Source organism: Pelodiscus sinensis, chromosome 14, assembly GCF_049634645.1.
Source record: "Pelodiscus sinensis isolate JC-2024 chromosome 14, ASM4963464v1, whole genome shotgun sequence".
In the NCBI taxonomy this organism is placed as follows: domain Eukaryota; kingdom Metazoa; phylum Chordata; order Testudines; family Trionychidae; genus Pelodiscus; species Pelodiscus sinensis.
This window is the reverse complement of record NC_134724.1, coordinates 37,774,025-37,801,728: the sequence shown is the minus strand read 5'-3', so window position 1 is coordinate 37,801,728 and position 27,704 is coordinate 37,774,025. Positions and strand designations below refer to the sequence as shown.

Here is a 27,704-nt window from a genome sequence, read left to right as displayed (position 1 = left end):
AGGACATGTTATACCCTAGAACTTCACCATAAGTTGTAGAGAAGCTGAGTAGGCAGACTTTTGCTGGTTGCTACTGGATGGCAGAGGCTACATGACAGCAGCAGTCATTTAGCACCAGTAATAAGGAAAGCAACAGCAGTACATGTATGTGAAAGCAATACCAGCAGCATTAGACAGGGTGGGGGGCACAGAAGAGCCTCCAGCTCTGGAAAGCTTCGAGACGACAACTTTCTTCCTCCTCCCACACAAGATCAATGACTATAAGGGCCATAGGAAGCATCCCTGGCAAACCCGCAGCTACACTGGTGGATCTGGAAAGTCTCTCCTCACTGCAGAAACTGTCCTGCTCACCTGCAGCACAGCTTAGAGACCTTCTGCCTCAGACAGGGCAAGGAGGAGCTGAGTCTGTGCTTCCTCTGCGTGCCTGGGGTAAAGAAGCCCTGAAAAGTGTGTTCTTGTCATGAAAGCTTTTCCCTTTAGCAGGAGAAATTCAGCCCTTTGTAGTCGGGGAGGCCAGGGTTGGAGAGCTAGAGAAATGGTGACCTCACAGGAGCGCAGAATGGAAGTGGAACAACTGGCAGAGCAGGGCTTTTGAGTCAGACGAGGGAAAACTACTTTGGCTCGCAGCTGTTTCATTCCAATTAATAGCCTGAAGCATGTGAAAGGGTGAGCCGCCTCGAAGCTTCAGGGAGAGCAGGGTGGGGACCCTACAGCCCGCAGCTTGCCTTTCTTCAGCCCACAAGGCTCAGGGTTCCTGTCCCCTGCATGGGGCCTGAGCAACACAAGTGGTGGGTCAGCCCATGGGCTCAGCCTGGCAGGGGGAAGGGCAGCAGCTCTGTGCGCTGCAGGCAATTACTCCCTGAGACCCTGCAGTGTGTAGGCCCCAAACCCCTGCTCCCTCCCATCCAGACCCCACTCTGCTCCTGCACCCTCAAGCCTACTCCAACACTCCCCTCACCTTCCAGATCCTGTCTCCCCACCCACTCCTGTCCAGACCTCCCACCCAGCCCCCACCTGCTCCTTGGCAGCACCTTCCCACACCCTGAATCCCTCGGATGCCCAGAAGAGGTCATTCGTCCCTGGGGTAAGCCGAGCCTCAGCGCCACCCCACCCTCCACCACGGGACTGGAGCTTGAACACAGCGTCTTTCCTGTTTCTCAGTGGGGGGCAACAATGGGGGAGGGGAGTGTTCCTCCTCATTTGGAGGTCAGGTCAGTGAGGGTTGGTTGTGGGGTTTTTTGGGCGGGGGGGATGAGATTCTCACGTGTGTGTGTGGCTCATGACTGATATTTCTGTGCATCAGTGGCATCCATCCCAAAACATTTCCCCCAGCCCCGAGTTAATGTGTTAAGGCTCATTCACCTCTTGTAGAAGAGCCTCTGGGAGGTCGCAGATTAGGGAAGAATGGAAACAGGAAGGTAAAAGACAAGTGCTTGCCCAGAGAAGAGTAATTATTCACCCATGGAATTATATGAACATAGCTCCACTGCTGTAAATCTGGACCCCAGTGTAGAAGATCCCTACAAATAAAGTCTATTTAAAAGGTGGCATCTAAAATACCATGCAGTTGTCACTGCACGACAACGTGACTCCCTCCACCAAACACACACGGTCTTCCCCCGTCATGTCTGGTTATGAAGATATTCAAGATCAGCTTTCCACTTACAGTCAACCTGGCTCCCCTTTCTGACTGACTCAGTGATGCCTCCATGTACAGTGACACTGCGATTCACTCTCTTGGAACAAAGCGATGTGAAACAGCCAATGAACATCAATGAACAAGTCTGGCTCCAGAGAGGAGGAGCAGCAGGTTGACAATGAGCACGCTTCAGTGCAGACGCTAATCAGCCATGAAGAGGCAGACTGGATGTAAGTGAGGATTAGGATTGTGAAAGGTCGACCTGTTCTATCTGTTCAATAATAAAGGGCTCACTTCCCATTAAAAACAAGAAAAAGAACCCATAGAACTCATCTCTGCATAAGGCGGCAGTCACTTACCAGAGCTGGCCATTTTCTGAGCAATGCCACTTATGACCCTGGCTACCATAAAAGGGTAATTGAATCTCATGATGGAGGGTGGAATTCATGCAATTCCCTATGCTGAGGTGAGAAACGCATCTCCCCCAACAGCCCCGGTGGGTCAGGCAACACTACACAGGTGACCAAGGCATTACAAGAGTGCTCTTGTGAAGCTTCCGGTATTTTTTGCTGCTTGATGGCCTGCTGCAGAAAATGCTATATTCCTAATCAGATGGGCGGACACCAATGACTGTAAGGCAGTTAGCTGGGGTTTTGGTGGCAGTCTGCCAGGGCATTTATTCTACTTGGATGTTTAATAAGTGTAGCAGGGATTCTCCCCTTTAGCAGAGCTGAAAATGGGCACACCAATGCCAACACAGCAGTTTCTTGAACTTTAATCTAGTTACACGGTAAGCCATGAAAGGAGCTTTGATTGAGCCATTCTACACACACAACACTTACGGGAGGGCAAAATGGAAAAACATTAACAGAGGAAGAGTAACATGATGCCACCCTTCAACTGTGGTACTTACATAACTGTATTGTCGTCAACTAAGATATCACAGCCATGAGCAGGGCATGAAATAGTCTGAAAAAGGAATAAACGGGTCAAGTAAGGTCTTGGAATATTTTTGTGCCCCTCATGAAGAACCCCAAAGGATTTTATTGCAACTAGCCATAGCTGCTCAGCAAAAATCAGAATTCCAGATTCGTTGGCCAGATCCACCTCTAAGCAGCATGACTGTGTCCAACCTGGGCTACTGTACTTACAGTGTATGCAGTTCAGACCCACATGCACTCTGTAGATAAAGACATTAACCTCTAAGACTTTTTATTCTTTTTTGTTCAAAAAGACTCCTGCCTCCATCCATCCTTCCCTCTTCCCAACACAAGATCAGCACAAGTCACACATACAATAGTTACCTGTCCCATGCCTTCCTCCATTATTTTGGTAGTTAAATATTCGCTCCAGCACTGCATACAGAACTTATGTCCACACTCTAGGCCAGTGAAGTACTGCAACAACAAAGAGATGTGACACGGTGTACATTCTGTCCTTCCAGGAGCTGTGCCATTCTGCTTATTTCATCTCTTACTTGCAGTGCAGCATCTGACTGTTCTAACAACCCCACCTTGCTACTTTGCATTGCTGTCAATGCCACGCTGTTACACCAACTTGCAACACGCACTCAAGGTAGCTGCAGCCTGCATCCTATCAGCAGCAGGAAAGATGCAGATGGAGGATTCGTCCCTCCCTTCTCAACTACTTCTAAGTCATCACTCACTGCACGTTACATCTGTACTTGGAGCTGAGTGGGCATGGGAGGGTGAACCCCAGCTTTAGTAGACATTCCTGCTAACTCTCATTGATCTGGTATGCTAAAAGGAGCAGGGTAGCCATGGTAGCGAAAGTAGCACCGCAGGTTACCCCCATCCAGCATAAACCTGTCCAGACCCCAGGGGCATTGAGGCAGCTAGACCATACCACTGACACCCAGGCTTCCCCAGTGCCCATGTGGTCACAGCTAGAATATTACTTGTGCACCTGGTGAGAGACTTTCTTCCTACCTTTTATTTTTTGAGTGCAAAACACTAACAAATGCTGCATCATGGAACAGTGCTCAAGTTTGAATACCACCTCTGTTTCCTTCACTCCTCTTCACTTGGAGATCACATTCAGCCCTTCTGCTCCAGAGTGATTACCAACCACACCTGCCCAAGGCACGTACCCAGGCACAGACACGCAGCAAGGGATAAAGAGGGACTCAACTGTGTTATGGGGCTAATGGTGAGTATCAGGCTTTTACATAGGTAGAGCGCAACATGAACTGATGTAGAAAGCATCTCTCAATATATCAATTAGTGTAGCCTTCCTTGGAATGCAGATGTTCATCTGATCAGAAGGGCAAGAACCTAGTTGGCAGAAATAAATTACCAACAGATTTGATACAAATGTTTAGCTCTAACCAAAGTGTGCCAAGACACCATTTGGGACTCATGTGATTACGTGAGGGAGTAGGGGGAAAAAAAACAAGAGCAGTAAGTCTGACTGCTAAAGTAGAATGACTCTGAATACATGGGATTCAGACAAAAGTCTCAAGTTGTGGTGGGAGAGGTCCAGGTTGGATATTAGGAAAAACTATTTCACTAGGAGGGTAGTGAAGCACTGGAATGGGTTACCTAGGGAAGTAGTGGAGTCTCCATCCCTAGAGGTGTTTAAGTCTCGGCTTGACAAAGCCCTGGCCGGGTTGATTTAGTTGGGATTGGTCCTGCCTAGAGCAGGGGGCTGGACTGGATGACCTCCTGAGGTCTCTTCCAGCTCTATGGTTCTATGATTCTCCCTCGCTGCTCCTGTGCAAGTTCTAATTTGGAACGATTTCAGGACTGAACCCTCACTTCATTTTCTACACGTGAAGTGTCACACACTTGTGAAAGGCACCACATTTCTTTCAGAAAGATGTACTGTTGTGAACATCGCTCAAGATTACACGCCTTACATTTCCGTGGGCATCTGACACTGGGGCATAAGGAATTTACACTTCCTTCCCTGGCATGACCACCCAACTCAGGTGCCGCTCTGGAGGCACTCACACTCTTCAAGGCCCTGCTATGAAGGTCCTTTGGCCTCCACTAGAGCTATCTAAATAAGCAATTCAGCTCCATGCTGCCTTCCCCTCTACTAACCTTGACCAGCTCTAGAGCAGGCCCAGGGAACTCTGTCTTTCAGTGGCAGTTTCCTGTGGGAGAAGCTCTCCATCTTGATCACCAGGCAGTTACCAACAAGGCAGGCAGCTAGACAGCCATAATCTCCACTCTGGAGAAAAACTGGCTCTGTTTTCAGTTAATTTGTGCACCCCGATGACGATGACATCTGAGGAGCTGCCAACATCCCTGTGCCTGACCTTGAGATGGAGCTTCAGGAGAATGGCAAGGAATGTATTTTGTTGCAGGCTGAGGAATCTCTGGCAACCCTGGGTGGAACTATGCGAGGCTCAGATCGAGAGCGTACTGATCTACCACAGGTCTATGGTAACCATGGCACAGAAGGCTCATCTGCATGGGATGGGAGTTTGCAGCCTAGAGATCTCATTACCAAGGGTATCCTCTAAAGGCTTGTCTACACTGACAAGTCACTGCACCAAAGCTTCCTCGCTCAGGAGTGAAAAATCACCCACCTGAGTACAGCAAGTTTCAGCCCAGTAACTTGCCCCTGTAGATAGGCTCCCAGCACTGGTAGCTAAGTGCCATGTGGAGGTGGTTTTCCTACAGTGCTGGAGCCACGACCACAGGGTCATGCTACAGCACTGTTGCCAAAGGACATATCAGCCCAGGAAGAGAGAAGAGCGCAAGGTGTATCCTTGGTGCAACGTTCATTTTGATGGCTTCCCGCAAGCCAGAGACCCGGTAGCTCCTACTTCCTTGTCAGTCTCTGCCTCCTCCCAAGCAGTACACAACACCTACTTCTCTAGCTAGCCACTCCTCACCGAGAAGTTCCTCCACATCTGCCTGAGGCTGACTGGCAAGAAAGGAGGAACCCATAAAGGCCCCCCCACACACCCCTGGCAATTGAGACAGCTGAAGAACATTCTGTTCCAAAAATGGCACCTCAAGAGCAGACATTACCTTTCCATATTGATAAGACTAATGCCTTCACTTGGGGGGCGGGGGCAGGATCAGTGTCATCTTCCTGCTTTTTGCATAGTATCTATAAACACTCCAGTATTGGTATTTTACTACTGCTTGATATCTGCATCTGCGCTTTTGTAAACAGTAACTGAGCACAGAGTCAGGACTCTGCTGAGCCAAGACTGATGTTTACCAGAACAGATCCATTTAAAACATTTTCCTACAGTAAACAGCTCCGCCAAAGTGACAGATCCCAGAAAGGCATCCGTACAGCTACAGAACAAGTGCACAGCATGGATGGGCTGCAGAACAAGCTTCCCAGAAACACTGCCCTCTTAATGCTCCCATCGAACCTGACCTGAAGAGACAGCGTTCTGTCTACTGGGCCTTTCCAATTCCTCTCCTCTCCTCACCTCTCTGCCAACAAGCGGTCGCAGTAGGATGGCTGATGGCCCAACATCTATGCACTGGGAATCAAACAGGCCAATTTTCACTTGGGCCATCAGACTGTCACTGCTGGATTCCGACTGGTGCGAGAGCAGGACAAGGCTCTCCCAGTATTCCTGACCATGCTCGTGTGTCCTGGAGGTCACCATTCTACCAGCTGGAGTGGGGATTCAACCCAAACTTCTCCTGAGCAGGCCAGATGGGTTACTATACAGAACACAAAATCTACCCTCCCACTACCCCTGCAAGGCAGAGTGATGCCATCTGATCTTTTCACCACAAACAGTCTTTCGTGAATTTTTAGCACTCTCTAAATCTCAGAAATCCCCAGCATTCGATAAACTGGAAGGAACTCTTACAAATGACAGTGCTCTGGATCACCTGGGAAAAGTCAAAACTGTTCAAAACTACTAGTTGAGTCTCTCATTCTACCTCCTTTTCCCTGACATTCACACTTCTGTCCAATCGCTACTGACCTTTTTGGTGAAAAACAAACAAAAAAATGTAGCACTTCTGTCATTTCCACATGACATTTTCTGTTCTTGTCACCCCCCCAGCAATCCCGGAACTGTTACTATCCACAGCGCAGCCTCCATGCAAAAGATTAAGTTAAAACTGAAACTAGATAGTTGACAGCGAGCCCAGGCACAGATCCAGGCCTTTCCTATGAAAGAGAAAAGAACCTGGTTTTCCTGCCCCATTTCCCCCAGATTCTTCCTATGCTGAAGAAATTGAGGCTCTCCTATTCTGCTCAAGCTGATAGTGTCTCCAAGAAAATCCTCCTGAGTGAAGCTATTCTCCTTTCAGCTAAGGACTGGACCGGGCAGGCGTCCAAAAATCACCTATTACAGGTCAAACACACCAAAGAAAGCAACAGAACAACACTGGCCATTACCTCCAGCCTTCAGCTAAACCTTCCTGCACATCTGCAGCCTACCCTAGGTGACGATCCCTCACTCAGACCTTGGGAGACAGGCCAGTGCTCGCTTACAGTCCCCCAACCTGAAACAAATGCCACCAAGAGCACACTACGTCAGAGACACTAACCCAGGAACCAACCCCTGATAAACTCCACTGCCAACTCTGTCCACACAGCTATTCTAGTGACACTACCATAAGAGCTACGCCATCGGGCACATTCACTTGCACATCTGCTATGACCTTACATGCCTGCAATGCCCTTCTGCTATATGCACTGGACAAACTGTACTGTCTTTACACAAAAGAATGGATGCAAAACAGGCATCAATAACAGTAACATTCAAAAGCCAGCAGGAACATTTCAACCTCCCTGGACACTCAGTCCCTTACTTAAAGCTGCCAGACTTCAGGAAAAACACTTCCAAACCAGACTGCAGTGCTTCTGTCCACATGCAAACTTGATACTCACTACAGAAAGTGAATACCCCCTTTTGGTATTCTCACCGTCTCTATTCGGGGTGGATGTGGCCTGCTCCCAACAAACTGGCCTCATTAACACTGCTCCTCCGCATAGTAAAGTAACACTCCTATCTCTGCATGTGTGTAAATATACTTGTCAAACTGAAGGATCCACTTGATGCACCTGACGAAGTGGGCTCCTACAAAAGCTTATGCCAAATAAATTTAAGTCAAGACTTTAAGGTGCCAAAGAGTGATAGGCAATTCAGTTATTACACTGTTCTGGCCAATACACTACTGCCAACTGTGCTGAGCTTGCTGTCTGGAAAACCCTCCAGACTTAATTCACTAGTATTCCCATGGTGGCCCAAGAAACAGAACTGTCGAGTGCAGTCTATCTTTGTGTCTGCTTTAAAATCACTGATTATGGAAGATTTACTGGAAGCTGAAAATTGAAGCAATTACGGCTGCACTGAAAGCAGAATACTGAGAGACTATTTGCCTGGGAAAAGAGAGGGTGAGATTTTACTTAACGGGAAGTTTATGAAGGGCTCCTCAGCAGAAAGCTAAAGTCCAGCTATGCAGAGCAGAAGCTTGGGGCCCAAAGTCCCACCACTTGGGTGGGGGGGGAGGGGGGATGGGGGAGTCAAAGCATCAACAACTTCACTTTACAGGGTCAAGAGGTGTGGGGCCCTGGGCAACTACCGTGCTTGCTGTATCCTAATTCTGGCCCTGGATCTTATATGCAGAAACACAGTTGTAGTATAGGTAGGCTGCGTGGTTTTACAGCACATCGGGAAGGTCTCAAAGAAATTTTGAGAAATCCTGAGCTAGATCATCTCCCACTGTGATATTGAGGAAGTCAAGCCCATTCTTCAGTAGACGCACAGTCAAACAATCCAGGGCCCAAAGAGTGAAGATACTAGCTTTGTGGACACTGGCCTACACCCAGATGCGTAAAAGCAGTGTCTGAAGGGGCTAGGTTAAGTGTCACAGTGATGCACAGGGCATTAATATGAAGAGGCAGTAGGGATATGGGGGAGGTGCCCACGTGGGGCAGGAGGCTGGAGTTGAATTTACTGTGCTCCACTTGCGACGTGGAACACTGGGAAGTGGAGCGGGGAGTGAATACGTGCGCACACTAACAGCTAAAGTGTCTGAGGGGGGAGGTAACAGACACATACCTTTTATGATGGATAAAAGGTTTATTCCAAGTGACTTTTCGCTTTTTTAAAATTTTGTATTAGGCGTGTTAAGTCTGGTTGTTCCTGGCTTTAAGAGGAAACTTGCTAGAACTCTCAGGTGAACACATTTAAAAGTAAAGAGGGTTCTTTCCCAGATATTTACATTAGGCAGTTTAGTAGTCTGAATCAAATTAGAGTGTATTTTTAATATCATTATACAACAAAGTGGATTCACAAATTTCTCCCCTTGGGGCTCACTTTAAGGATGAGGAGGAAGTGCAGAAGGCTCTGAAGACAAAGGGAGAAGGAATGGGCAAATCTATTTCCTGAACAGTGTATTTGCATTTATGGAGACTGGCTAGCAAGCACCCAATGTACATTGCACCAGTGCAGCACAAGACTGAGAATCTCCCAGGTGGTGGCATCTGACCCTTGCTCATCCTTACACACAAGCAGCTCGCACTGCTTCCTGGCACATGCCTGACAGCCAGGCCAGGCAATAAGACAAACTCTTTCAAGGCAGCTCATAAAAGCCAAGTGCAAAATGGAGACCTAGAAGTTGGGCTAAACACACCAGCGTGAGAATGGAATGGTCTCATGTCTTCCTTATAGAAAGGCTTCCTGGTCCCAAAAAGATCAAAGCAGGTTGCCCTTTGGTTTGGAGATCAATCCATTTGGAATTGTAAGTTAAAATAAAGAAAAGGAAGCTCCTGATGGATACTGGTTGCTGGCAAAGCCAGAGAAGCTGAGAGGTTTGTGTGTCAGAGACTTACATTGGTCTACTGATCTTATCCTTCCTCTCCCTGTTTGTTCTGTTCATCTGCAGCACCCCAACAGCCAGCACTCCGGGGCTGGGGCTGTCACGTTACTTGACTGCACAGCACACAGCAGCCCTGGAACCCTGACACCAATAGCTTACATCTGGGACTGTGCAAAACAAGGAAATCTGGCAATCCTGCCAGGACTCAGGAGGCTGAGCTGTAGCCACTGGAGAACAGCTCCACTGAAGCTATTCAGTGAACACAGACCCCTGTGCGCATAGCTCCCCATCTGCTAAATCTAGTCACTACAGAAGTGACTGTCCTTTTATCTTCCCTCAACTCCCATTTCAGTTTTATCATCCTGCACTTTTTAATTGGTCTATTCCAGGCTATCTTGTCCTTTTTCAGTTATATCCACCAGTGTTTTCAGTTATATCCCTCTCGTGTTTTTTCACAACACTGATTTTTAGGATCATGTGAATTCCCCCCCGCCATGTGTCACTGTGCATCTGACTTTTTGAAAAATAATATAATTTAATTGATTGGTCTGTGCTTAACTGAATGGCATTACAGCATTGCTACTCACAACCTGACACCACACCTTAACATGTGCCATTCTTCATGTTTCTGCAAACACAATAATGGTCAGTATACCATTGGAATGTCACACGCCTAACTCAATACATGACAGATTTACAGTGCACCTTTGCATCAGGCTTTGTTACTTAACACCTCTGTCTCTGCTCAAATGTGATTAGGTAAGACTGTGGCAGGACTTCTATACGAAAACATTTAATGCATCACAAACGTATTGCTCAGATATACTCAGAGCATCCTCTCGGCCATGTCCTGGCTGGAGGCTAACTCCGAAATGTTCCGTAATTCTCAAGAGGTTACAGACTTCAGTCATTCTGGGAGCGGGGGGGGGGGGGGGGGGAGAAGAACACTAGAGTGTAAGGGTGGCTCACAGCTTCTATCCTGTGGGAGCATGGGAGGGTTCAACACTTTAGACCTGGGGGGAGTGTGAGGTTTGCAGTTTCACTCCTGCTCCCCATCTTGGGGGGAGGGGAGAAGAGGCAAGGGTTTCAACAGTGATGCTCTGGTCCCAGCTTCTGCCCTGTGGAAGGTGCTACTGCTCCACTCCTGGAAGGAGAGTGCAGCAGGGCTGGGGCGTTAGCTATTGGGGGGGGGGGGGGGAGAGGGGGGGGGAGGAACACGACAGTACAACACTGGGGCTGAAACAGGCACTCTCCTTGTAGCTAAAGCCCTGAGCTCCAGCACCCACTGTGAGCCTCAAGCCAGGAACAGAGCTGAAGGGCTGAATAATCCAAGCCCCAGCACCCCTCCATCTAAATACCTGAGCCTGAATGCTCCCCTTCCCCCCCCTCCCCCAATTTCTGAAGCCCTGAGCTTTTGCTTTTTTCATTTGGTCTGCTCTGCTGTCTGATTACACAGGGTGTCTGGTTGACAGCTAACTCCTTACTTCTGGTGTTCATATCCTTGAGGTCCTACTGCATCTGCATGATCAGAACTAGCATTTGCAAAACTTTGAAATCAGAAAATGTGTTTGTGCCCTTTTTTGCTTCTCTGATGAATTACCATTCTACCCTCAATTCATGCCGCAAATATTAGGCTTTAATTTTTTTAAAAACTATTCTTTGTCTCCATCTACTGGTAGAGAAACCTCTATTTAGTCATATGAGTAGCCCAGGAGAGTTAAGAGAAAATGCTACCTAGAGTCTGAAATCCCTGATTCTCAAGAACAATCACATTTAGCAAACTTGAAAAGTAATGTCCTCTTGGAAAAAATCCAAGAGAAACAGCATATTATCCAAGTTATTCCTCTGCAGTGTCCCCAATACTACTCCGCAGCCTTGTGCTTGTAGGAGATGAAAATAGGAAACTGATTTTCAGCAACATGTCAAGAAACTATACTCTATTTTCACTCTGAAAACCTAAAAGTTACATCTGTGAATTGTAGGGTTTATTTTTAAAAACCAGCAACAAACAGGAAAGAAATTGGGTTTTTAAACCTACTGTAGCAAACTGAAGAGTGGGATTTAAAAGTAGAGAATCTCTGGAGGTGGGGGACAGAATTACATAATCTGACCGTCTCTAATTTCAATGGGCCAACAATACTTAAGGATGAGTGTTGCAGGAGAAATAGCACCCTGAACTCTGATCCTGGGGGAAAAAAAAAAAAAAAAAAAAAGGCTTTTCAGTTTTCCCTAGATTAGAAGTTTCAACTCCCTAGTGTTACTTAAATGTACTTTTGAAAAGACCATTTATTTTTGTTTGGAGGAGCATTCCTATTTCTCAGTGCTTGCACAGGGTTTAAGTGGTAATACATTTGAAGTAATCTGTTTGCCCCCAAAACACGCAATTAAGTTTTCACTGACTAATGGGGAATTTTCAGTTTAAGATGACAGACTTGCACTGAGCAATGAACAATTGCTCTGTGCACTGAGCTGCCAGGTACTCACCGAGTTGGGGTAGTTCAGATAGCAGATCTGACAGGGCATGTCCTGGGCTGATGACCTTGTGTTCATCTGACGTGTTCGAGACTTTTTACTGGGGTTAATTACGTGACACTCAGCAAAGAGCTTCTCCAGGTTCCCATCAAAGTACCTACACGATGCACACAGGAAAAGGATGAGAATATAGCCCCCCACACTTATAAATCTGAACAGAAATAAATTAGACACATTATCTAACAATTCTTTCCTTTCAGAAATGGCAGACTGCAATTTTCAATGAATTTCAGAATTCTGCTCGTACCAATTCAAATTGTGTTAGTGTCTTTGATCAGGTTATGCTTTGAGAAAATTGTACTAAATTCACAGCTGTGTCCAGAGTTTCAGAAATAACAGTTAGAAGCTGTTACTTTTACACAGAATAGTTCCAGACAATAACCCTTCACTGGGACACAGGCCAGGATTGTACTGCAAAGACTTAGGAAGCTGGCAAAAGTTTGAGTCCATTTCCCACAGAAACCTATGGGTGTGTTGCAGGGAACTGCCAAGTCCTCAGGTGCATGCCACTCAAGTGAGTACACAAATCTGAGGAAAGTGAAGACCTGGCATAGATTTCACTTTCTATAATGAAAGTAAACTTAGGTCATGCAGTTACAAATTTGAGTGACAGAACAGGAACAAAGGCACCCTTCAATAAAATAGCCCAGAGACAGTAAAACAGAAGTGATGATATGTTTTGGAGTCAAAGGGCTGGTGAGGTTTTCTGAGAGTCACCTGCTATTTGAAAAAGGAAGGCAGTGTATGGTGTGGCTTTTTTTTTTTTTTTTAATAAAGAAAACTGATATTGCATAAGGAAATGAGAATGGAGACTGGCAAGCAAGCTGACAGGACAACAGCAATAGAATGTTTCAAGCCCCACAGACAGTTTCCATCCTGACAGCTGGAAGACTAAACAATTAGCACAAAAACCCACAGAGACTATATATTCCGGTGCCCTTTGATCACAAGGCATTTAGGTTAAAGGGGCAATGGGAAGATTTTTTCCATACAATTCAATTTCTTTACCCTAGTTTGTAACTCGCTCGGAGCCTTTTGTGCCAGGGAGACAGACAGAGGAATGGGTTGCCTGGCCTATTTGGTCTGTGAGCTCCAGCCTCATCAACAGGAAAGCTACAGAAAATGTCCTTATTTAAAGGAACAGGAGAACAAGACACCAAGGCTGTGTCTACATTACACATTACCTTGGTGCAAACACTTTGCCTGGGAAGGTGGAGAGCAATGCCGTTAGAATAACCTTAACCCTGCTCCCCGTCAACAGCACTTTTCCTGCCATTAACCACCACCATTTGCGGTGTGAAACTGATGGGAGAGCTCACACATTGGCTCAGAACATGTTCACCAGAAGTGCTGCAACTGCACTGGAGCATGTTTGTACTGCGGAGCAGTCTCCAGCATGTAACTCCTCTGTAGCTTTTACTGCCAAAACCATCCCAACATGTGGGTCAAAGCTCGTATGTTCCATTTCCCTGCATCACTCATCTACTTGACACTGAGGTTTGCAGCAAGCACAGAGATTGTGGGTAGAGCCAGTAGAAAAAGATCAAATACTATAAACCTACCAAAGAGTTACTTGTTTGCCACCACCTGATGAAAATGTTCCGATCGGTGCTAGTTACACACTAAGAAAGGTTCTTTTCCTACCTCAGGACTGTCCCACAATTTAAAAGTTCCACACAAATGTCAGATGTTTAATGCCATGAGGAAGTTAGGGAGTGCTTACTTCTGATGGCAGACTGCAGCTCCCTATTCTGACAGAATATCACCATGAGATCAACACAAGGAAGATGAAAGCCAGTTGCTTTTCATAGTAAAGCAAGTGCATCGGGCTCTGAATTTAGAATTCAGGATCTTCTGTGCAGTTCATTATCTTCAGAGGGTTTCCCGAAGGGAAACTGGCCTTGTAATTAGACCCTGCAAACAACTCTGGTGTACAAGAAGCAGAATTCTTTGCAAAAAATTCTTCTGGGAGCTACATTTGAGACAAATCAGCTTGAAATCAGCACTGCGACAAAGAAACAAGCTATGACATTTATATAAGTCCCACCCCTATTTCTGTGCTATCAGAATGCTTTACAATCTAATGAATACTTCTCCCAACTCCGCTACAACTTTTGGAGAAGAAAGGCACAAAAAAACATGCTAGTTGCTTGTGGAGGAGCAGAAAATGAACTAGGACTCCCAAGCTGCAGGCTAGGACCCTAACTCCACCCTCTGTCCCCTGTAATCCATTATCAACATTCTAACAGGAAGTGTTTTCTTAGCTAAGTGGTGTCGCACACAGAGGGACTCCCATGCTTCCACTTGGTTAGTGGACACTAATAAAACCCAAGAAACAATTTCCTTGGTGACTTTTGTCATTATTTGTCCTCCATCTCCAGCCCCCTCCCCCACAGGCCACAAAAAAGCACCACTAAACTTCCAAGCCTCATAGCCACTGCTACCCAGGATTTCTGTGTCCTCCCTTCCTCACTGGCAAGCGGAAGAGCACTTTGGGAGAAGAGACTCAGGTAGATCACTACTACCTCCTCCACATATCACTGAGCAGCAGCAAGGACTTGACTCTGAAAACCCAACTTCAAGATATCACAAGATCTTCCATGCAGCTAGAGCAGTTGCAGGTGACTCACCAAGCCTGACAGATTAACTCATTTCATTGCAAATGGCTGGGGGGCGGGGGGGGGGGGGGGGACGACACAAAAAAGGCTATTTGTTACAACAGCTCTTCCTCCCCCACAAAAGTCAGCCAGTTAAATCCAATCCAGGTGGTGTTTGCCCAAAAGTTACCACTATCTAAGAAGGGGTCAGTAGAACTACATTTGCTTGTCTTTACTAAAGAGATATGAAGGACATGAACAAACTTCTAACAGTGCAAGAGCGGTGAGCTGTACTCTGATTGTCCGAAGAGTCCAAATGGGATCAGGAAGAAATTAAATGAATACTTTGCACTGGTCTTTGCGACAAATGAAGTGAGGAAGGAAAGAATCACTTGGGAAAGAGTTGGGAGTCTTTGGAGCTGTCAGGAAAAAAAACTCCTTTACTGGGTCAGAGCAATGGTTCTCTCCCAGCCCACTATCCTGTCTTCTAGCAGTGGCCAGCATCAGATGCTTGAGCGCATAAAAAGAACGGGGCGATTATTCCATGATCCATTCCTGTGCTAGCTTCTGGAAGCCAAAGACATAGGAACACCCAGAAGATGCAGATGCACCCTGACCATCTTATCTAACAGCCAATGCTGGACATATCCCTCCATTAACTTGTTAACCCAGTTACACTTCTGGCCTCTATGTGCTGTGTAAAGTACTTTCTTATGCTGGTTTTGAACCTGCTTGTCTATTAATGTCAGGATGCGTCCACTTGTTCTTGTTATGTGAAGGATAACTAACATTCCCTTTCTCCACACCATTCGTGATTTGTAGGTCTCTCTCTCTCTCTCTCTCTTCCCCCCTCCCCCCCCCACAAGGTGAACAGTTCCAGTCTCTAGTCTCCTCATATGGAAGCTGTTCCATACCCTCCATCATTTTGTTTGACCTTCTCTGCACCTTTTTCTAATGTTAATATTTCTCAGATGGGATGACCAGAATCGCACACAATATTCAAGGTGTGGGCATACTATGGAGGATATTTTTGTCTTCTCTCTCTTTCCCAATGGCTCCTAACACCATTAGCTTTTTATGACTGCTGCTGCACACTGAGTGGATATTTTCAGAGAACTAGCAACAATCACTCCAACTAGGGATGTAAAGATTGGTTAAAAATGTTGAGCTGTTATCCAATTAAAACTATATAGTTTAAACTGCTCTGGTCCCTCAGGACACCACTATTTACCTCTTCAAACTGTGAAAACTGGCCATTTGTCTCCTAGCCTTTAATTTATTACTGATCCATTAGAAGGCTCTTTTATCCAATGAATCCACAGGTGATGCACCAGGGTGGGAGGTAATGGTGCGGTCAAATCCCCCTGCCCCGATTTCAATTGCTGAAATCGGGTGCCCTCACTTCGCTCTCCCCCCACACCTCTGCAGGCCTGGGTAGCCTCTGCATAAATCCTGACTTAACAGCCTTTGGTAAGAGATCTTGTCAAAGGATTTCTTCAAGTCCAAGCACACTATCTGTACTTGATCATCCTTGTCCAAGTGCCTCACACCTTCAAAGAATTCTAAAGGATTGGTGGAGAATGATTTCCCTTTACAAAAACCACGTTAAACTTCTGACCCCACCGATAGATGATATTCATTTTCGTGTGTCTGATCATTTTGTTCTTAGAATAGTTACCAATTTGCCAGGTCTTGACAGGAACTGTACTAGCCCACAATTGCCATGAGATCTTTAAGAAAAGATCAGTGTCATTGGTACAGAGTAGGGCTGTTAAATTGTCAGTCAATTGAATAGCTGACTAACCCTGTGAATTCTTATTGGTTAGTCAGCTATTCCATAGTCCCGAGGCAGGGCCGGCAGCCAGTGCGCTCGACCCCCACTCCCAAGGAGAGCCCTCCCTGCCACTCCATGCTGCTGCCTCTCTATTAGCAGCACAGGGGGCCAGGCAGCAGCTGGTCCATCAGGGGAGCCTGTTTAAAAACCAACTCCCCTTGCAGACTGGCTGCCCATTGCCTGCAGCTGCTGATACAGAGGCAGCAGCGTGAGGTGGCAGCAGCCCATCTGGGGGGGCAGGAGGGAGGAGGGGGTCCCAGAGCAAGCACAAGCTGGAACTGAGCAAGGCTGCCTGCCCACCTGCTGCCTAATACACGTGAAATGCAGAGCCGCAGCAGGAGTAGGTCCAGGACCCAGCATGAGCCAGGACTGAGCCATGCAGCTGGCCAGCCTGCTAAAAAATTTACTGGCAGAAGAGGGGGGAAATGTGTGTAGTCCATAGCATTAACCTATAAGTTTTTGCTTATCGATTAATCGACTACACTAGTACATCCCTAGTACAGCAGCTGACTGAAGTGGTAGCACGCGTATCGGTTAGTAGTTCTGTTATTTCATATTGGAGTTCCTTTGGCATTCAGGTGACTTCAATTGATCACTTTTCTCCAAAACATCATTCAGGGACAGTTCCTCAGATCTGTCACCTAAAAGAAATGGTGCAGGTATGGGAATCTCCCTCACATCCTCAGCTGTGAGGACTGATGCAGAGAATTCGTTTAGCTGCTCTGCAATGATCCTGCACTTGAGTACCTTGATTGTTCAGTGGCCCCACTGACTGTTTCACAGGTTTCCTGCTTCTGATGCACTTAACATTTTTGCCGTTCATTTTTCTGTGTTTTGCTAGTTGCTCTTTCAAGTCTCTTGGGCCTGCTTAATGTCATTTTTATACTTGACCTGCCAGAATTTATGTTTAGTGTTCTCCTAAGTAGGCTCAGGCTTCCAAGTTTTAATGGACATCCATTTCACCACCTTTCATATGCTGTTTAGCCATAACGGTATTTTTTACCTCTGTTACTACAGTTTGAACCACTCTAGTTCAGCACTCTCTGGTCCAGCAACATCCACGGCCCAGCATGATTTTAGTGAGCTGGATGTCCACTTATCACAGGTGTGCTCATCTCCCGCAGTCCTGTAAAGTTTGTTTACAGCCACTAGCCTGGGCTCTCGCTGTTCTGTGCTGTTATTTAGCTCTAATTTATCCCAACGTATCTTCTAAGAGCCCAGCAGGCAACGGTAGCGTTGGCAGTGCTCCTAAGCACAAGCATGGTTTTTATGCTTTCGCTACTCATTGATTGTACCAATACAGTAAAAAGATGTAACAACACTAACACTTTGTTCCGACGAGAGCTGATAAGCCTTGGCATATATACGATGTATCAGAACAGTCAAACATTATTAAGCAGCACTGCAAGCATGGTTCCATTTATCCACCTGAGCGACAGAAAAATGAAAAACCTCACTCACTACAATAGCGACCTCCCCTGGTTCAGCAAATTCTCTGGTACGGCACCTGTCAGGTCCCAAAGGTGCCAGACTAGAGAGATTCAACCTGTATTATTTGGAATATATACATTTAGTTTGAGCCTCTATTGTGGTGTTTTTAAAATGCCTCTATGCAACTTGCAGGCATTTCACTCGTGTTCAAAAGAACTAGACAGATTCAAGATGGTTAGGTCCATCAATTACTATTAGCCAGGATAGCTAGGAATGGCATCCCTAGCCTCTGTTTGTCAGAGGCTGGAAATGGATAACGGGAAAGGGATAACGATTGCCTGTTCTGTTCACTCCCTCTGGGGCACATGGCATTGGCCACTGTTGGCAGACAGGATCCTGGGCTAGACAGACCTTTGGTCTGACTCAGTATGGCCGTGCTTATGTTCTTAACTGTTCCTTTTTAATTTCTCCTCAACTTTCTCCCTCGCTTTGGTGTAGTTCCCTTCTTTGTAGTTAAATGCTAGTGGTTGGGATTCTTTGCCATTTTCCCCCTACAGGGATGTAAAATTGAATTGCATTATGATCACTAGGATTAAGATTTTGGCACAGATTTTTATTAAAATTCACAGGCCAGCAGCCCGAATCCGGCCACCTGGGACTGATGTGGATGTCATTGAAGACTCTTAAATGGGATCCATCACTTGCATGACCAAATTATATCCTTAGTGATCATTATTACTGAGCAGGTTAGCTATACTCACCTCTGGTATCAGATCCTGTGTGCCACCAGCAACCAATCATGAATTGCTACTCTCCTTGTGGGTTCCAGGACTAGCTGCTCCAAGAAGCAGTCAATTTCTAGACACTTCTCTCTGCATCCTGTCCTGAGGGGGCATGTTCCTAGTCAATATCAGGACAGCTGAAACTCTCTCCCCTATTACTGAGAAGCCTCTCTAATCTATTTTAGCATTTCACAGTCCCAGCCACCATTCTGGCTCAAGTGGCTAGTAGTATAGTCCTACAGCTATCCTGTTATTCAAGCACGGAATTTCTACTCAAAATATTCTGTGGTACCGTTTAATTTAGTTAAGATTATTACATTTGACTACACATAAGCTATTCTGTCATTTGTATGGGTTTTGTTGCCTGGTATTACTGTGTCCCTCTAATCATCTTTTCACCTATTTATTTATTTAAATATTTTTACCCCGCCTCTATTTAAAATATTTGAGGCAGCTTATAAAAATTTTAAACACAATATATATAAAAATTTAATACACGAGACCCCAAAGGGACATAAAACCAGCTAAAAACATATCAAGAAACAACCACTTTTTGCCTGAGGTCGTCTTCCTCCTGAAAGGCCAAATTAGTAACAATTTCAGAAGAAATATTTCCCCTCCTTCCTTCCAATTTTTGCCAATAGCTCTATAGTTACAATATGAAAAGGTTGAAATGATCCTCAACATGCCATGCTGGACTATTGGCTGGGGATAAAGCTGTCTCAGAGCTAGGTACCTAAATAGACTGCAATTTCCTGGCAGATTTCAGAGCAGATTTGAAAGCACTGATATACCTCTAAGTACTAGCCATATGTTCAACTTTCCTCAATCACAGGTTCAAGAATCTTGGTAATAAATAATCATCATCAACAACAAAAATGTGAGGGTATTAATACTGCCGAAGGGGGCCTGCCTAGAGGAGTCAAAATCATGCAGTGGTGGGACGGACAGAAGGGAGATTCTGTAGGCCAGACATTGCTCTGGCAGCTAGGCACGGGATTGCGTTCAGAGGATTAAGGTGAATAACAGCCCCTCTAATTGGAACTTCGTAAACAATTCTGCTACACAAAAAGTAAAATCCAGCTCACTCTCAGCTATGTAGCATCTGCAAGGCTAAAAAAATAAATGAAATAAGCAGTAATATTTTTATTCCACACATTTCCTGCTGCAGGACCTTTAGCCACATAGTTTTGAAAGAAACCAATGTGACAATTTAAATATTCAGATGATACATGACAAGAACTCCAGATGGTACATGAAGAGAATTAGAGAAATCTGTAAGCAGGCTGAAGATCCATCATATGGCAATGAGTTCCAAGGATTTGGTAGGCAGTATGGATATACAGATCAGTGATTTTAAGAAAACCACATATTCCTATTCCGAAGAAGTGGGCTGTGCCCACGAAAGCTCATGATACTATTTATGTATTTTTTGTTAAAGATGCTACAGGACTGTTGGTTTTTTTCAGTTACAGATTAACACCGCTACCCCTCTGACACATTTTCCTAGTACAGGTTACAGTATGTGAGTGCCTCACTCTAGAAAGTGACTGTTAAAAATAGCACCTGCTTACTGAAATAAAAGATCTGCTCCCTCTGCACAGTGATATTTATTTTAATAACATTTTTGCTTGTTGCAGAAACTTTACAACTAGAACAGAAAATAACGTCCATCCCAGAAGAACAGGACAATTTACACTAATGTAAACAGCAAGGTATCAGAACATTTAGTAATAAAGACCTTCTGGCTAGTGCATTTAGTCCAGGGGTGTCCAAACTTTTTTCAAAGAGGGCCAGATTTGATGAAGTGAACATGCGTGAGGGCTGACCATTTTGCCTGACATTCTTTGAACCATTAAAATTAAATGCAAATTAACTATTTTATGCAAAGTTTATTGCAAACAGCATACTTTTCATTTCGTCACATGGATGACAAATCTAAACAGGTGTTAAATCACTCTGCCTTTCCTATCTGAAGGCCAGATGAAAAAAAAAGCCAGGAAGCTGAAATATATGTCAGGAACATTGTAAAGTACATTACATATTATTGGTAATAAAGGTTGTCTGTCAACTTTTAAGTTCAAAAAATATGAACTGATTTAGACCAACTGACATTAACTGAGATTTTACAATGTATTCATCTCAATACATATGGATTCGTTAGAGGCCATAAAAGATAGATATTGCCAAATTACCTGTGGGGCCGTATTAAAGCGGAACACGGGCCGCAATTGGCCCGCGGGCCGGACTTTGGACATGCCTGATTTAGTCATTTCTCTTAGTCTGATATAAAGTAGCAGTAACTTGATTCTTACATAGTGTATCCAACAGAGTTTTTTACAAACTTATAATTCTGTTTCTTACCATGTATTTTTTCAAGTGTTTGCATTAATAGCTACCTGAGCCAGATTTCTGTATAATAATGGAATTGTATGAAATCTAATTTGGGTAAGTGTCCACCAATATCGAAAATTAATCCCCACCTACGAGTGAGTATGTAGGATATCAGCTATCCAACAGTGAATCATGCTTAACATCTAGTTTTAAAACTAGAGAAATGTAAATCATGTCCATTCTTCACACTGACAGAATTATGCTCATTGGGAAGTACAGGCATTAGGGAGTCCATCTTTTAACTAAGACATTCTTGTTGCCTCTGTCTAGTCCATATGAGATTCAAGGACACTGTCCTCTTAGTAACAAGACTCAACTCAGAACTCACATGCAATTAAGCAACTTCTCAGGTTTAATGGGAGTTATTAGTGGGTACTATGCGAATTAATGTTTAGAAAAGCGTGCAACTTTGATCAGAACAGCACATGAAAAGTTTTGCATTCAAAGATATTTTCTTCCACATAACAAAATTCTGTACTTGGACTGGAAGTCTGGGTACCATGCAAAGATGCCAGAGGCATTTGGAAAATGGTCTCAAAATGAGTTTTAGATGTGACAGGAGTGTTTTAAACAAGGGTACCTGCTTCAAATCATTAAGACGGAGAGAGTAGGTGCCCACTCCCACTAACTTTCCAAAGTGGTTAGGTACCCTAACCAGCACGTGCGCCTTTGAAAATCGTGCTACATTCCCAGATAAAAGCTGTATTAACACGGATTTAAAATTCAGAGTAAAATGCATTACATGGGTACTGAAATTGCCTCTAAACGAGTATTACAAACCAAAGAAATTCCTTGTTAAGGTAAAGCTTTGAAGATGTTCAAATCTTAAAAAAAAAAAAAAAAAAAAAAAAAAAAAAAATAGATGCAAGCACTCTTGAAAATCTTAGTTTGTGATGCTAGGCTATATGAGGAGATCTTGGCCCCAACTGCTATATGCACCTTATCTATTACATACAGCCAACACATGTTTCACTGAGTCAACCATGCCAGCCCTCGTGGCTCCTTCCTTTTATGGGCCAGACAGACTAGGTTTGTGACACAGCCACATAAGAACCACCCTAAAAGATCAAACAAGCAACTTAGACTTCTACTTCCTTCCTACACGGAGGAGAAGGATTTAATACATTACCCCTTCAATCAGCCCCAACTGACTTTTTTTGCTCCTAAGAATGGGGGTGTATGAAATACCTTAAGTGTGCCACTAAAACCATGTCACCTTCCGCTGGTGTATTACAAAAGGACATAACATGACATTTTCCAATCTGGATTTGTGCAATTTGCCAGACACTCTGCAAAGTCAAACTGTCTGACATCTTTGGCTTCAAGGACAAGGCACAAGTGCCTTACCGATTAACAGAAACCAGAGCAGGCAAAGGACCTGTGGGCTATTCCAGAGGTCAAACAGGTCCAAGCCGGTTGCAAGCATCTTCCCTTTTACTAGGATTAGATGGAAGACCCTGACAGATTGTAACAGAAATCTTAATATGGAAGAGGTTGAAAATTATTGGCTATCCTGTAGTGCAGGGCTATTCAACATGGCCCACAGCTCGTTTGTTTGTGGCCCATGATGCAGTTTGGGTGTAGGTTGCTGCTTGGGTTGATGTGTGTTTTAATAGTTAAACTCCTGGACTGTTATTGCTCATTAAAAGAGCCGCCATATGGGTGGAAATTGGGTAAATATTACATTTTATTGATATCAGCAGAACTGATTTAAATGGGGCCTGTGTGTTGTGTTGTCTCTCTTTAATCTTTGTATTCATGCCCGTCAGTGTGAAAAGCTATTTGTATATATTTCCAAATACATTTGCATTTATATGTAACCACACTTAAGTTGTGGCCCTCAGCATGTGCTGTGAGTAGCACTGTTGCTTCCAAAGTTGAGTAGTCCTGCTGTAGTAGCAAACGAAGGCAACCATTTCTCTCAAGAGTCAAATACCAGAGTCAGCCTTCCCTGAAGTCCTTAGTGGGACTCAAGGTGTTAAGGACTCTGGCTCTGGAGAAGCAGTGCTGCTGGCCTTTACAGGCGTAATGTAGTCTCATGTATTATGACAACATTTGGGTTGCAAACACAACGGGGGCATTTAGGATTAAAAATTCTTTCACTGGAGTTTGTAATCTCATGGAATCCAGACAACTTGTTCTTCTTTTACTTTCATGACTCAAATAACTCACGATGCGAGGCACTGACGGGCACAGCAATTAAGTCTATGTCACCACACTTTCTGCTACTATGCTTTGGGGCTAAATAAAAAAGGAACTACTGAATTCATACAGGCCACAAATGAAAGTTGCTGACAGTGCTATTTTTTCCTCCAGAAGAAAAAAAATAAGGTTTGCCTTCGCTACAACAGGTGGTGCAAGTCATGACACTCGCCAGCTCAAGTGAGAGCAAACACGACCCAAAATACCACTAGACCTGCACTGAGCCATTGGATTAACAGCTGGGGCATGGTTGCATCCCACTGTATTACTAATTTGAGCACCAGCAGCATTCGAGTTTCAACACGCCCTCCAATTGACCAGCTAGTTGGGTGCTTTCGGTTCCAGCTAACTCAAGCTAGAGATATGTGTATATGAATAGGAGTCAGGTTAGCAGCAGCAACACTGAAAGTAAAGCTGCACCTTAAGATAGCAGGCCTATGCGCCCTATCATGGGAAAAAAAACTTGTTTATTGCCAGTGATAATGACAACAAAATCCAGCCTGACTTTCATATCCCAGGCTGAGTTTATATACTGGGCAAACAATGGTTTTTTTTTCCTGGTTAGCCACAGATTTTTTTAAAAAATTTTTAAAAATAAAAATCAGACACACGAACATGGCAACTTACATAAAGCATTTTTAACATCTATGATTCATTTTAACAGTCATTTTGAGACTGGTGATAGGCTTTAAAATTAGATACTGAAAAGGGACACTTGGTTCTCAAAGAAGGGATTGCAGGTCAGTGGCTAGAAAAATATGAGAAGTCATGAAACACCTGGAGGAGACTAACAGGCTGACCATGAAACTCTGAGGAGAGGATGATCAAGGGCTGGAAGGAAGAGGGTTCAGAACCCTGAGAGCTAGTGTCTGGAAGCCTTTATCCCATTCCAGTTTGTCTTCAGAAGTTGCAATATTAGAAGACAATAAAATTAGATACTACTCCATAAGCTGAAGATGTCACATGTAACCATGGAAAGCAGCCATTCAGATAACAGTGAAAAAAATCCTAGATCCATCTTTTGGTATGCTCAGCAGTGGAGAGATTCAAATGTAGCAGCTCACAGCCCTGGTACAAGTGAAAACCTTGGAAGGTAACAAAACTTCTGTTCCAAGTACCTGTCTGTCTTTCCTAACAGACACCCTCATTCCCTGTAATAATGATACTTTCTAATCAAAAACTAACTGGTAAAATTCATACATCCAGAAGTACCTTCAGCTTTGTGGAAATTCAAGCACAGCATCCTGCCAACTGCAATGACAACAGCATGAGTCATTGAGATCAAGAATGGAAAATTGCGATACTTGAGCATTTTTTTGTTCTGGAGTTGTGTAGCATGCTGCACATCAAATGTTAGTCGCTGATAATATTATTTCCACACAAGCCTCAGTCCTCCAGCAATCCGCTCCACACAACAATTTTGCTTTCAGACACACGTGGAGGACAATGGATGCTTAGTCATTGTTTCTCTTGACTGGATGCCCTGCTAACAGCATTACAGAGAATCTGATAAACCTGCTCTGATAATTAGAGAAACTCATCGACAATTATTTGGACTCTACATAAAGTGTCACACAAAAGGATAAAGTTAACCTGTTGAATATAAAATGTGCATGACAAGTGCGAAATATGCCATGGGACAGTCTAGATCTCCATGTTTGGAGAAGATGGTCATGATAGATTATAGAACATTGGTAATATGGGTGAAAACTAAGAAGTGGTTTATATTGCTAAAGAAAGGCCACAGGATATGTGGGTACTCAGCATCTAAGAATAAAAATCTGGCTACTTATTTATGTGCTTTATCTTCTTAAGCATCCAAGTTTGATATTAAGAACCAAAAAGAGTTGAACATTGTTCTGTCCGACTCTCCGACACTGCAGAGGGGGATGTGTAAATGAACAGCATGTTAAAAAAGGCACATTTCTTCTTTAAAAAGGCATACTGCTAACACCTTTAAATACTGAAACATTTCAATTATCTTTTCCCATTTATTGGCTGATTTCTGGATTCCACTCAGACAAAGAAAACACTAGTCATTTTAAGGACTGATTATACCAGCACAATGCCAGAGAATATTTAAAACAAGTGTTTGGTTTTGTACGACTACCATATCTACATTAAGCAGATGGCCACATTCTTTGAAATAGAAATCTCACTAAAATAGAGGGACGAGTGCAGAAGAGGGGTTCGTTCTTCTTGCTTCTTTTCCAGCTCTGCTACCAACTCACTGAGTGTGTGAAATCTAAAGCCCTGAAGCTCAAATGACTCTCTCCTCTCCATGACATCACAAAACGGCAATTCTAGTCTTGAGAAGCACTCAAGTTAGTACCATGTCCTAAAAAGAGGCTGCCAGCTGGGTGTTCTCTAGGAAGACTTTTCCCTAGCCATCCACTCTTTGGTATAAAACACCTGAGTATCAGGGGAGTGCTACAGAGTAGGGATGTTAAAATGCATGTATTTGTGTAAATGTGTAACCACTGACATTTTAATGGTTACAGGTTTACACACAGGAGAGCAGACAGGAGCTGGTAGATCCCCACGAGCACTGGCTCCCACCTGGTGCCACCACCTCACCTGATACAGAGACAGCAGGAGGGAGAGTGTAACCATGCTGGTTAACCCATGAGCCCTGGCTTATCAGTTAACTGAACACAAGTACAGGTAACATCCCTACTACTTACCCTGTAACTCCTGAGGAACCTCCTCCCCTGCTCCCAATGCATGGAGTGATTGCACCTCCAACACAAGGAGTTGTTCATAAGAAGGATCTCGGAGAGGGATGGAAGCAGAATGGGAGTACATATCCCACTTCCACCACACGAAGGCCTCACAGACCCCATGTTCTATGTGTAGTCCCCTTACTCTAAAGGGGCCTCTGTTTTATTCTGAAAAGACCCTGTGTGCTACAATCCAGACTACAATTCCCATGACCCCTTGGGAAGAAACAGGAAGGAAGGACTCTTGTGTGAGAGAAGACTGCTCTCCATGTGCTTGAACAAAGAGGCCTAGCAGTCTGGGACTCTGCCTTGCAGTTTGGAACCAAAGGGGGAGCCAGGCTGCTGCCAAGGTCATTGATCCAGTGCAGGGGCTGTTGGAGTGCAGCTACAGACCGTTGCCTGTTGCAATTGGGAGTTAGCAGGCTGCTTCTTATAGGCACAGCATGAGGCAGTAAGTTTTGGGCCTTGTTGGAAAAGTGCTGCCTGGGACAGAGCTGCTGTTTAGCCTGGACCAAATCTCCACTACAGCTGCAACATCAGCGCGCCAACGCAAGCAAGTGTCTGGGACTGAGTCTAGGGGTGTGCACACTCTGGGGTGGGGTCACTGGTAGTACAAATGTTAGCTGTATAAGCTTCAATTATTGTTGTGTGTTTTGTTAATGCTATTCATTTCTAATTCTGTTAATCCCTGTTTATTTAAATTAAGTAAAGATTGTTTATTTTAAAGTATTCTATTAGATGTATATGATTTGTAGTTGTTCTGGAATTAGATCCAGATTTATGTTGGAATTAGTATGTTCCTGGAGGCTCTCAAGGCACCAGTGAGTGTGTACAAGGCCAGCCAGGTGGAGGCACCACCATTTTACATTCATTGCCAGCAAGGGACTGCAGCAAGGGGGTGAAAAGGGCTTTCCCCAACTAAACACCATCACCACTGGGGTGCTCAGGATCTCTTTTAGGTAAAAACATCATGCGCCCATGCACACCTGCGAGTAGTAACCCGGGGAAAAAAAAGGAGGTAACATATGGGACCATTCATGGTGAAAGTGGGAGAAGCGATGGAGATGAAAGTGGGAGAATCCAGGCTGTAGTTCGCTACACCATCCTCAGGCATCCTAGTAAAACCCCTACTTGGGGCTGGACTGGGGTTTTGCGGGTCCTGGGTCTGCCCTGAAGTGTGGCTGTGTGGCCTGCATTTATTGTTCCTGCCCCGGCAGCAAACTGACTTTGTCTAGGGTGAGTCTGGCACTGGCTCTGCTGCGTCAAGAGGCTTCACTGGGTCGCCGGAGTGTGCATTCCCAGAGATTTCATGGTCACCCTGGAGTCTGAGGCTATGAAGCCTGAGTCCATTAGTACTAACAAACCCAGGCCCTATAAAAGCAAGTCCTAAAGCATATACTAGAGGGGCCTGGAGCCGTGCGGACCACCTCTGCGGAGATGGTGTGGGCAGCTGCGTCTGCTGCACCCAGAGAGGCCTAAGAGTGGTTCTGGCCACAGTTTTCCCTTCTTCCAGAACAGATGCAAACTCAGTTGACTAACGGCTCTTGCTGCTGAGAGTCCGAGTCCTGCCTCTGTGCCCTTGGGCCACTGGGTGGCTTAGAGCTGCTCTCTGGGGAGAGCGAACCTGCCCTGCCCTTTTGTGGTGTTGGAGCCGCACCAGTGATGGGAAGCCATCTCCTGGCATGGTGCCAGTGACTTACAGCGCCCTGGCTCTTTGACAGAGTCCTTTGTTGGTGCTGATTCCTGTATAGCGTCCAGGGCACTGAACACCAAGGAGGCTGGGCCTGGGCGGTCG

The 27,704-nt window shown here is 44.9% G+C and overlaps 1 protein-coding gene across 2 annotated transcripts in view; it reads right to left on the bottom strand.

Annotated features, from left to right (window-relative positions):
• The window catches only part of ARIH1 (ariadne RBR E3 ubiquitin protein ligase 1), a 96,195-nt gene that overhangs the window by 25,799 nt on the left and 42,692 nt on the right, over positions 1–27,704 (bottom strand). For both annotated transcript variants that reach the window (XM_075897554.1, XM_075897555.1), the window contains exons 3-5: positions 11,902–12,046; positions 2,944–3,036; positions 2,553–2,608 (exon numbers count right to left, since the gene is read on the bottom strand). In XM_075897554.1, coding sequence (XP_075753669.1) covers positions 2,553–2,608; positions 2,944–3,036; positions 11,902–12,046 — 294 coding nt within the window. The remainder of the gene's footprint in view (positions 1–2,552; positions 2,609–2,943; positions 3,037–11,901; positions 12,047–27,704) is intronic.